Raw genomic sequence first — 12,390 nt, 5'->3', positions numbered from 1 at the left:
TGAAAGTTACTTGATTTTACTGTAATCTAACTGAAGACCAAACACTATAAAAATAAAGATATTGAATCATCATGTCCTTCGTCTTCAGACTTCCATCACATATAAGATTGGATAACACTAGCTTCTTTCCTTCTTGAAAAAAATAATCACAGTTTTTTTACTAATTTGACACAATTTGCTATGATCGTTGATCGGTGAAAGACATCATCAGGCTGTATTCTCCTCAGCTCGTGGACTCATTTCCTTTCCTGTCACTGGCTTGTTGAAAGGAAGCAGACAAAACACCTATAAACAGATAAACATATCATTGTCAGCAAAAGCTTTACAGAACAAGTGTGGACACAGATCAGTGAGGATAGTAATTGTTTTATTTGGACAGTAATTTCTCTCTGAGTTTATAATTTGGTTGTGCCGGCAAACCAATGTTTTCAAAGCTATTTTTTACTTTTATCATAAGTTGCATCTGTTAAAATCATACTATAGTATCAAAAGAGCTAAAGTTTCTTTCACCAAAAAAAACTTTAGATTTAATGAATAGCTGCATAAAAGTTTTAAAAATCTAAGTGTCAATAAAACATGAACCAAAGAACATAAAGAAACAAACCATTGGGCACGAATGATCCTATACAGGTCTTACTGAAATATTGCTTGGACATATACCTTAATCACTATGGTATAGCAAGAGTAATACATTTGTATATATGACAATGAAAGACAACATGGTTCTCAAAATCAATTATGAAATAAAAATGGATGCTTAACTGAGCTGTTCTTCTACCTGGATATATATGTCCTTCTAATCATAATTTGTTCACAATTGTAAAAGAAATAGGCAAAAGGGTCAGATGTAAACCCATTTCCCTACTGAAGATAGTATTCCTTTTAGGAAGATAAGAAATGTTATCTTACCTCTTATACATTTCTAGGAATATCATTGGTTTAAAGCAACCATGTATATACAATGTATAATAAGAGATTAGTAGGTGTGGTTTATTTTAAATACACAGTTTAATTAGTCATGTTACATCCCTGTACAAATAGTTGGTGAGTTTTAGAAACAGAAACCCAAAGTCACTTCCTCCCATATGGTGTTTGTTCAATAGAATTTTTTTTAAATTTTATTTTTATACTAAAAATCTTATCATTTTTGTCATTTTTTCTGTCTTAAATGTCCTGTTTCATAATCAATCATTCCTAATTTTGGTGTCAACCTAGACCTTTTGGGCAAATTTCATATATATGCACTGTTAAAGAAAGACTTCTACCCTTTTTCACAACCTCGTATGAGCACATTTGTGTCTGATAGTTAAAAATCTATTTTTACTATGATTGAGACAGCTATCATAAACTATTTATAGATTTAATTACCTATTAGAAGTATATTATGTACTTTGACAAGCATATTCCTTACATGCTATCATATGTTTTGCTGATATAATTTACTACATATTTATTACATCATGCATGATATATTTCCATTTAGAGCACAACACAATTTTACCTCTCAAAGACTTAACTAAAGAAGGATAAAACCAAATTATATGTGTAATTTTAAAACTAATTCTTAAAAAAAAAGATTTCTTCAAACTTTACATAAAAGAAAATCTATGACTAACTTCACATCCTGTAAAAGCAGAAATTTTCGTGGAGAATTTAATTTCGTTATTTCGTGGAAAGAATATATCCACGAAGTTAAATCCTTCATGAAAATTTAACCTACACATTATATCACTTCCATTTACTGCAAACCATGAAATTAAATCCCCATGAAATCATATGCTGAGTTCACACGTAATTCGAATTGAAATTCGCGTCAACTTCGCTTTACTGTTTTAGCGAAGGTCATTTTGTGGACTTTAGTGGAAAGTTTGTGGACTTTAGCGGCGTTGTGGACTTTAGCGGTAATTTGTTGTGGACTTTAGCGGTGTTGTGGACTTTAGAGGAATTGTTGACTTTAACGGTGCCACAACTGTCCAAACGACGTTAACTTTTAATTCGTATTAACAAAAACGTATTTCTAATGCGAATTGACTAATTTGAATTAGTTAGTTCGAATTAATTCGAATTAAAAAAGAAAGTGTGTGAACGCGATTAGCGAATTCGATTCGCATTCGATTCGAATTCAAATTGAATTAAATGTCTGTGTGAACGAGGCATTATATAGAGACAAAACCACAAATATACCCCATGAATTTTTTTTTTAGACTAAATGTTTCTACAGTATCAATCAATCTTATCCAGACTTATGTTTAGTTAATAAATGCAGACAGCATCTGACATCATTAAACCAGGTTTAACTCGACATAACTTACTGATAGGGTCAAGAATATGAACAGATGATCGTTTTTATTCCCTCAGTTGATGATGTGTTTTCCTGTTTAGCATGTAACTTTTTATTTTCCATTTTTTACACTACCATAAATGCTTGGATAGTACATTGGTTGTTTATGCCAGGTTGTAAAATATTAAAATTTGTTGAATATTGTTTTGTAATTTGTATGGTGTTTTGTTCAAAGACTAATATTGTAGTTAGTTTTGCCTGTTTATAATATTTTGTTAGTATGCATGTGAACTATCTTTTTCGACTATTTATAGTACATGTATTTTGTTAGTAAGCATGACTTATTGTGAACTATTTTTTTCCACTATTTATAGTACATGTATTTTGTTAGTAAGCATATGAACTATGTTTTGTAAGCTTCCTTATAAAACAGTGATAAGATTATAATAAAATGTTAATTCAGAAGATTTAAAACATTAAACAAAATAATTATAATCCCTAAAAATCCAAAAATGTGAAAATAAATAATAATATTATTGGGAAACACACAGTTGACAAATTTCATCACAATTGAGCTCTGAAATGACAGTTTTGATTGGATAACATCTTACAGATCTTTATTTAGAGGTAAAATCAAGTGTTTAATACAAAATTGATGACATTTCCATTTATTCTAAAACAATGTTTTGTTTTTTGACAGGTATTTTTTAGCAATTGTATTATGTGTGATATTACTATTACATGAACTAGGAAATTTCAATCTTCTATTTTACAATCAGAAAATCTGCAGTGCAGAATAGCTCAATTTCTGACAATAAAATTTACTATAATACAATACATTAAAAATTATTCCTTATAAGAGTTATATTAGTACATAATTTACCCCAGTGATTGGAACTATCAATGTTAAAGACTGTGAGTTAGTAATGTGTTGTAGAAATAAAAACTTGTTTACCTTCAGTCTACTTAAAAAGCAGTTTTAAAATTTCTGCAAATTATAGTTTCAAATTAGTGATAAAGCAAAAATAAAATGGAAAATATCTATTGTTTCAACCAAAACACAACCAGGAATGCTGAAAGTCAAAATATTGCACTTCAATTGTATGATTGGGCTTGATAACCATTCTGTACATCATCTCATTTCTAACTGTAGTGCAAAATTTTAAATATGTATAATAAATAAAGTGCAGAAAAAATATTTAATAAAAAAAGCAGTGGAAATTGACTACATCATAAAGTGTTGTTTAATAAAACAGAAGAGTGATTGACATTTATGATAATCTATTTACTATATACATTAGTTTTGATTGTTTTAATGAGGGTAGGAATTCATTTTATCATCAGTTGTCAAACCTTTGTTTTTTGCTACTGTTTGGTGTCAAATAAGCCTTCATCTTTTATTGTCATTTGTCAAATCTCCCTTTGTAGCTACCACCAGAGTCAAATAGAGAATTTTTTATCATTCACTTTACTTTAACAGATATTCTACTGTTCTTCTTCATGTTGGGTTTGCAATTCCTACCCTCTTTCATTGGCACCAATTTTAGTGGATTCAGGAAAAAACTGATTTTTGAAGAATAATTGATTTTCTCGTTTTAACCAACTCTTAATACAACCCTAATAGATATTTCAATTATGTTGAACATATTTTATTCCATGGTTAACCTTTATTCATAAAATCCACAAAAATAAATGATGAAAATTAAAAAAAAAAATTAGAACATATTATGATGTTATATGATTTATGTTGACCTTTTTTGTCGACTCTCTGCTCTTCACAATTGACATTACTAATATGTAACATTTCCAAATACATCACAGACTTTCATGAAAAATTAAGAATGAGGTAACTGAAACAAAACTTCAAAACAAACATGCCATTTTGACCTTGCCCTAGTCCAATATAAAAAGGGAGCTAATTTACTTCTGTAGAATGTTTAAATCAAAATAATTTTAAAGCATTTATTAGTGATATGAATAATGCACTCTGAAAATTAAGTCCCTTTATTTTATAGTTAACAATGTATTTTATACAATTTATAACTGATATAACCCATTGATACCAAAACATGAACATTTTTTGTTGTTGTTATTCATTAATATTCTGGAAAATGTTTGTTATGACATATTTTCCTACCCCTAAACCCTTAGGGTTATACTCTTAAAAAAACCTGGAAATACATATCAACAAAATTTCATTCACAATCTTTTTATGCATGCTTTCACATCTATTGTATAAAATACAAAATATGTAAATTTCTGCTTAAGATGTATTTATATCGGTGTCTATTTCACATTTTATCAATTTTCTACCATGGTAAAAATCAACAGAATTTACATATATCAAACTCAGGGAGGGATACTAATCAAAAACATAGCTTACTTTTCTCGTTGAGAGTAGACTTTGAACTTTGTGAAAAATTGCATGGTACTAGACAGAAAACCTGCATAGAATAAGAAAAGCATATAACATACATCAAGAAAAATGGTGCAAGATACATCAATAAAGTTAAAAAAAACAACCAATGCCATGAAATGTGTCACCATAAAATCAAAAACAATTTTAACAAAATGGTCAAACAGCGACATTTTGTCAGAAAAAAAGGCCATTTCCCAATTAGCTATTCAACATCATTTCATGACATTTTAATATAAATAATTCTATTCTAAAGACATCAACTTATCATGTTAATGAATTCCAAGTTTTTAAATCTCATGATTGCCATGTTTGACACAGAATGAATGTGGTCTAAGAACTTAAACTTAAAATTTTTAAATTGGACATTAACCTATTATGTTCCAATATCCAAAATTTAAATGCATGGTTAAGAACCCCAAGAATTCAATTTTTGATGAAATCAAATAATGTTCAATTTTTAGACCCTTTAGACCTCAATGTGGACCAATTTGATAACCAGGCCCAAATATTAAAACTCTGAATACATGGTTAGATTCAGCATATTGAAGAACCCCATATATTCAATTTTTGTTGAAATCAAACAAAGTTTAATTTTGGACCCTGATTTGGACCAACTTAAAAACTGGGCCCATAATCAAAAATCTAAGTACATTTTTAGATTCAACATATCAAAGAACCCCAAGAATTTAAATTTTGTTAAAATCAAACTAAGTTTAATTTAGGACCCTTTGGACCTTAATGTAGACCGATTTGAAAACGGGACCAAAAATTAAGAATCTAAATATAATTAGAAGTGCCATATTAAAGAACCCCAATAATTCATTTTTTGATGAAATCAAACAAAGTTTAATTTTGGACCCTTTTGGACCCTTATTCCTAAACTGTTGGGACCAAAACTCCCAACCTTCCTTTTGTGGTCATAAACCTTGTGTTGAAATTTCATAGATTTTTATTCACTTATATTAAAGTTATTGTGCAAAAACCAAGAAAAATGCTTATTTAGGACCTTTTTTTGCCCCTAATTCCTAAACTGTTGGGACCAAAACTTCCCAAATCAATCCCAACCTTCCTTTTATGGTCATAAACCTTGTGTCTAAATTTCCTAGATTTCTAATTTCTTATACTAAAGTTACAGTGCGAAAACCAAATGTCTTCAGACAACGACGACATACGTCATACCAATACACCACACAAAATATTTTCAATTTTTGCAGTCGTATAAAAAAAATTGTCCCTTAAGGTTGCTCCATAAGGCTCTCTGAAAAAAACTTATCTGTGGTTCCTTGTTTTTGGTAAGAGAATTTATAAAATTGCTTCTACTGATGGTTCCTTCATTTTCAATGTACCTTCCCTGGGTATCATGTATATTTTGATGGACTCCTATATTCAATTATACAGCAGTGTACATTTGTGTACTTAATTTAAGATTTGTCTTTGCCTATCTGGTATATAGATTGGGTGATAACTTTTTTCTGGAAAGGACTATTATAAACATGGGACTTTAGACATTCCATAAACCTGATTTATCCCCTTACTAGTGTGTCTGTGCCAATTCTGGAGTATGACAGTCATTCAACAATAAGCTGTTTCAGAACCTAAAGCACTATATGTCATTTCATTGTTTTAACCCAAAAATAAAAAAAATAATGTCAAGCCATTGGTGGACTTTCCATTGTCCAGGACTTTTTTAAAAGCCTTTCACAATGTTAAAGTGCTCCCAATTAAACATACATGTATTACAAATGTACCATAATGCATAACAAATTCTGAAACTGCAAATTTCTTCAACGAATCAACAAAAATTTGTTAAGCATAAGGGATGATGTGATTTTGTTTTTCCTATCTAATACAAAATATAAATATGCCTCCCTATTTGCTGTGTTTATGATTTTGAAGTCTGCTTTGTTCCCATTCAATTTCCAATTTACATTAAGCATAACTTTTAAAAAGTACAACAATTTATAATAACAAATATGAAATCATGCAAAGTATCTTATGCAGTTTACAAGAAAAAGAAACATATAATAAGACTAGCTATAACAGTAAAACCTTTCCTAAACCTGAGAAACTGATATTTTAAAAGGCAGAATGTTTACATCAGGAAAGGTTCTACTGTATAGCATCACAATATCTGTGCTTTGACAAACCTGGTCTGTTGAGTACAGTTTAAAAGAAGCATTTGGATTGGTTATGACATATCTCTTTGATGATGGACTGGTCTGTACTTCATTTGTGTCACGGAATCTGTACAAACCTATACAAAGTATTCCTAACTTCTTAAGTGCATAAAGGAACAAGTCTCCATAACTACCCTCTTCCTGCAACACATAGTTTTTAAAATAAAATATTAGTTTTATAATTTATTAAACTGTAAGACAATTTTATATAAACAATATAGAACTAGTATTGATTTACAAGTTGCAATGAACAATATAACTTTAATTTCACATTCAATGGCTTTAAGTATTATTTACGGGTATATAAATTATTTCCAATGATAAAACCAGATAAACTTTTAAGGGAATTGATTGACAAGAAAAGAGATAAGCATTCTAAATCTGTCATCTCCATAATATTCATCAAAAGCATGGTATGTTCTTGATACAAACCGAACAGTAATGGAATGCAATTAAATGTTTAATTTAATAATTTCTATTGATATTCTGTGTAATTAAGCTAAAAAAAGCAAGCATGTAGTCAACAAAGATATGAAGAATATTTAAAACAAAAAAACACAGTCTTGAGCCATAAATTTCCTTCAAGTACCGGTGGTACCTCAGGAAATTTCAACTTCTCTAAAAATATATTTTTGTGAATACAACCCAGGCTCCAAAAAAGCTGCATCGTATAAAATAACCTCTATATTTTTTTTATATTAACTCAAGTATATTAAGTTTGTATATATATTAATTTTACCCCAAACCCTGAGAGTGGTCCTTCAAAAAGTGATAGCTGAGCAACTCTGCATCGATCCCTATTGGCTAACACACTAGGAGTACAGTAGCCTCCTCTCATTCCAGCCCCCTCAGCAAGGATCTGTTCTAACTCAGGTGTAGCTCCTCCTGTTACCAGTGTTCGTATCAATGTTAAAGCATTGTCATTAAAATAACTCTGTAAGTATATAAACAAATGTATAAATTATGTATATAGTGATACATTTATATAGATTTACACTTATCATATATATTGACAACACATGAAAAAGTACACCTCCTACTTTGTAATATTTAAAGTTGTGGAATGACATTTAGCATGGGAAAATCCAACAACTCTTTGAGGGATCTGTGGTCAGCCTGTTTTAAGGCAAACCTCCCCTTCCTTATCACAATGGTCAACTTTATAATATACCTTTTTTCTCAAGTGGCAATCTAATGTTCCCCCCTAAATTCTTGCTGACCCAGATAATCTACCTTCTTGATTTATTGTTAATTTTGTTCCTTGTCTTGAATTTACTAAATGTTACACAAAAAAATCAATTTATCAATGAGGAGGGATAGGGGCTCTGGGATCAGGTATTTTAAGCTTAGAATTACAGGATTGACCCTTTCAGGATCCAGAAATTCTTTTTTTGAATTTCGGGACCTCAGAATTTCGTTTTTTTTAAGCCTGGGATTTCCGGATTTCATGTTTTTAAGTCCGAGATTTCGGGATCAGGAGTCAGAGTTCAGGACCCCTTCCCCCCTCATCAATTGTCTACCTTAGATCAAAAGAGTATAAGAGGAAATCAAGATTATTACTCAAACATGACAGATTTTACAGAATTTATAAAATGAAAGCATATGAATATATTATTCAAAACTAACGATTATCAGAATATCTACAAATTACAATTTCATTGTAAAAAACATGGTGTAAAAAACATGTTGTCTTTTCTGAAAGAGTTATCTCCCCTACTTACAGTACTCATCAATGAATCCAGTACACTAACAGCAAATGCAGTACCACAGGCAAATGGTTGTGTCATATATAGAGGTGTGTCAGGGTCATCTTCATCATCCTGATCTAAAAACTGGACGTTGGAATCATTGGCTGAAAACAAGTGCATAATTTTAATGACTATAGTTGTTAAACAGACTGAAAGTCTACGTAAAGACATTTTTTTTTACATTGATTTATTCGAAAATAATAAATTAAATTAATAGTTAAAGCTTCATGTAAAGATTTTACAATGATTTAACGTTTGGAATAACTGCTTTTGCTTAAAAATAAGATATTAGATGAAAAAGCTGCATGTTTGTAACATTAGAAAGCAGAAAACAGAAAGCAAGGATGTGAATAGGTTAGTTGCTGATCCTAAATGGAAGCTGTGCAACAAAAATAATACACAATTATTTTTTTATTTTGCAGATCTTAATTGTAGCTCTCAGCCTCAGCCTATTAAAAAAATTGAGCCTTCAACAATTGTTGCAACAAACTGCATTTAAAACTACTTACCTAATTCAGTAATTAAAGGAACATTTGAACCACACACTGAACCCCTCCGTGATTGTTTTGCTGGACTGCCTATAGGTGAAAACCCTGGAGGAAGAAAACCTGCAAAATGATGAACATAAATTAACATGACTTGTCCTTATATTGTGCTGTAACACCTCTATCACAGGTTAGGAGAGGTTTGGCCAGACGCAAACATGTTTAACTCTGTCACAAGTTGGGAGAGGTTTGGTCAGACACAAACATGTTTAGCTCTGTCACAGGTTAGGAGAGGTTTGGCAAGATGCAAACATATTTATCTCTGTCACAGGTTAGGAGAGGTTTGGCCAGACGCAAACATGTTTAACTCTGTGACAAGTTGGGAGAGGTTTGGTCAGACACAAACATGTTTAGCTCTGTCACAGGTTAGGAGAGGTTTGGCAAGACACAAACATATTTATCTCTGTCACAGGTTAGGAGAGGTTTGGCAAGACACAAACATGTTTATCTCTGTCACAGGTTAGGAGAGTATTGGCAAGACGCAAACATGTTTATCTCTGTCACAGGTTAGGAGAGGTTTGGCAAGGCGCAAACATTTTTAACTCTGTCACAGGTTACGAGCGGTTTGGCTAGACACAAACATGTTTATCTCTGTCACAGGTTAGGAGAGGTTTGGCTAGACACAAACATGTTTATCTCTGTCACAGGTTAGGAGAGGTTTGGTCAGACAAAAACATGTTTAGCTCTGTCACTGGTTAGGAGAGGTTTGGCCAGACGCAAACATGTTTATCTCTATCACAGGTTAGAAGAGGTTTGGCCAGACACAAACATGTTTATCTCTAACACAAGTTAGGAGAGGTTTGGCCAGACACAAACATGTTTATCTCTGTCACAGGTTAGGAGAGGTTTGGCCAGACTCAAACATGTTTAACTCTGTCACAGGTTAGGAGAGGGTTGGCCAGACGCACTAATGTTTATCTCTGTCAGAGGTTAGGAGAGGTTTGGCCAGACGCAAACATGTTTATCTCTGTCAGAGGTTAGGAGAGGTTTGGCCAGACGCAAACATGTTTATCTCTGTCAGAGGTTAGGAGAGATTTGGCCAGAGGCAAACATGTTTATCTCTGTCAGAGGTTAGGAGAGGTTTGGCCAGACGCAAACATGTTTAACTCTGTCAGAGGTTAGGAGAGGTTTGGCCAGACGCAAACATGTTTATCTCTGTCAGAGGCTAGGAGAGGTTTGGCCAGAGGCAAACATGTTTATCTCTGTCAGAGGTTAGGAGAGGTTTGGCCAGACGCAAACATGTTTACCTCTGTCAGAGGTTAGGAGAGGTTTGGCCAGACGCAAACATGTTTATCTCTGTCAGAGGTTAGGAGAGGTTTGGCCAGACACAAACATGTTTAACTCTGTCACATTCTATTTGTGCCTGTCTCAAGTCAGAAGCATATTAATTAAGTTATTGTCATGTGCTGATGTTTAAAATATCTTTCGTTTGTTTTAAAATATGTTTTGTACAATTATCTCTTACTAGTGTCTTGCTAATGTTCCACTGCCTCAGATTGGGAACTTGGCAGAGGGATGAGTGCCCTCTAAAATATTTGACTTACCATTTTTAATTTGCCAATCCAAATTCAGAAACCTGGAATACAGTGGTTCTTTCTTTGCTGTATATAATATATTTTTTGTTATAGCGTTTTGTGATATAGGGCTTTTAATAAATATAAAATGTTCTCTTGAGGGTTACTATAATTCATTAGTTAATCAATGTATCAAGTTACTAAACATTTCCTGTTTCATGCATTTAAAGTCCTTTTTTCTAATGAAAAAAAAAAATAGTATCTGATATATCAATGAATCAACAGTATTCTATTATTATCACTTTAATGTTGTAATAAACATTTACGAAAGCAAAACTGTGTGTATTTCATGACCAATAGCTTTTATTAAACCTACCTCCCGCTCCTACTCCTTGAGCAGAAGCTTGTAATAAACCTATGCTATCATCGAATGTCATTGCTTTAATGTTTAATGAACATAAAATGGCTTCCTTGTCCACTAAATGTGGATCATCTAAGTTCTTGTCCTTAGCAGATATTATAACACACATATCACAGAGGTTTACATTCACTGCACGCAGATTGGCACGGTTCAATGGAGAACCCTGGAAAAAAATATTAATATAACTAAAAGGGTTGTGACCAGACCAAGGATTAATTTTGTGTACAATTCAATTCCTTAACAGGATCTATAAAACTCATACACTCGTGTCAGATAATTTCTTTTTTTGGGAAAGACATAAAAAGTTTCAGGAAAAAAATTAATAAAGCATGTCAAAAAGCAATAAAGGTTAAAAAAACTTGTTATATATTCTTTTCCGATAATATTTTAACAATTTTTTAATGCACTTTACTTGAACATTGTTAAATGCAAAAAGAATCTAATTCATCAATCATAACACTGACTTTTATCCTATATAACTACAAAAGTTATCTAGAAATTAAGAGATTCAAATTTTTAATACTATGAGTTGCATTACTACAAGGAATAACAAAGTTAGAAGTATGCTATCATGAATAATGTACAATACAATAACAAAAAGAAAAGTAAAACTTACAGGTAAAATAGATAATTTTGGAAAGTTTTGAAGTGTTTTCCATTCTCGTTTCAAATATTCCTGATTGCCAACTATCACAACATGTTTCAGTTCTTTGTAGTGGAAATTGCTTGCCCTAAGTGGCATCACCTGATTACGTAAACCAACTAATGGAGAACTGTCATCAGCAAATAAACACACAACAACATGGTTACATAGCACTGTCATGGATGCTTTGTCACGGTCCTGCAAAAAGGAATCAATTAATAGTGGAACAATTTCTCATACAGATTACTTATGGATGCTTTTGTCATGGCCTATTGTTTAAAAGGGACTTAGTATTTTGCCAAACTTGTAAAAAAGCTTTATTATATATAATATATGTATGTACATTAGACTCTTAACCAGAAAAACTGTTCACCTACTGTGAAAAACTAATTACAATGGACGTGATTGAAACAAGTTGAATATGTCCAGTGGCTGATCCAGGGTTCCCCAGGTTGGAACCCCCTCTTTTTTTGGGACGATCAATGCGTTTGAATTGGAGCAAAGTTGGAACCCCCCCTTTTTAAAATGGCTGGATCCGCCCCCGATGTCTTACCCTTTTTAAAGCCATTCCAATACAGCTTTTCTATATTCATGATATTTGACCACTATTTCTAGACATCCCAAAGGTGCCAACAAATGTTG

The 12,390-nt window shown here is 31.9% G+C and overlaps 1 protein-coding gene across 1 annotated transcript in view; it reads right to left on the bottom strand.

Moving 5' to 3' along the window:
* The window catches only part of LOC134725951 (calcium-activated potassium channel subunit alpha-1-like), a 73,024-nt gene continuing 60,634 nt past the window's right edge, over positions 1-12,390 (bottom strand). Inside the window, exons 21-28 of the mRNA XM_063590269.1 lie at positions 11,722-11,946; positions 11,061-11,268; positions 9,135-9,233; positions 8,599-8,729; positions 7,617-7,811; positions 6,848-7,018; positions 4,665-4,725; positions 1-285 (exon numbers count right to left, since the gene is read on the bottom strand). Coding sequence (XP_063446339.1) covers positions 224-285; positions 4,665-4,725; positions 6,848-7,018; positions 7,617-7,811; positions 8,599-8,729; positions 9,135-9,233; positions 11,061-11,268; positions 11,722-11,946 — 1,152 coding nt within the window. The 3' untranslated portion in view covers positions 1-223. The remainder of the gene's footprint in view (positions 286-4,664; positions 4,726-6,847; positions 7,019-7,616; positions 7,812-8,598; positions 8,730-9,134; positions 9,234-11,060; positions 11,269-11,721; positions 11,947-12,390) is intronic.

The sequence above is a fragment of the Mytilus trossulus genome, chromosome 7 (assembly GCF_036588685.1).
Source record: "Mytilus trossulus isolate FHL-02 chromosome 7, PNRI_Mtr1.1.1.hap1, whole genome shotgun sequence".
Classification (NCBI taxonomy): domain Eukaryota; kingdom Metazoa; phylum Mollusca; class Bivalvia; order Mytilida; family Mytilidae; genus Mytilus; species Mytilus trossulus.
The sequence above is the reverse complement of the archived record's forward strand: the minus strand, read 5'-3'. Positions and strand labels throughout refer to the sequence as shown.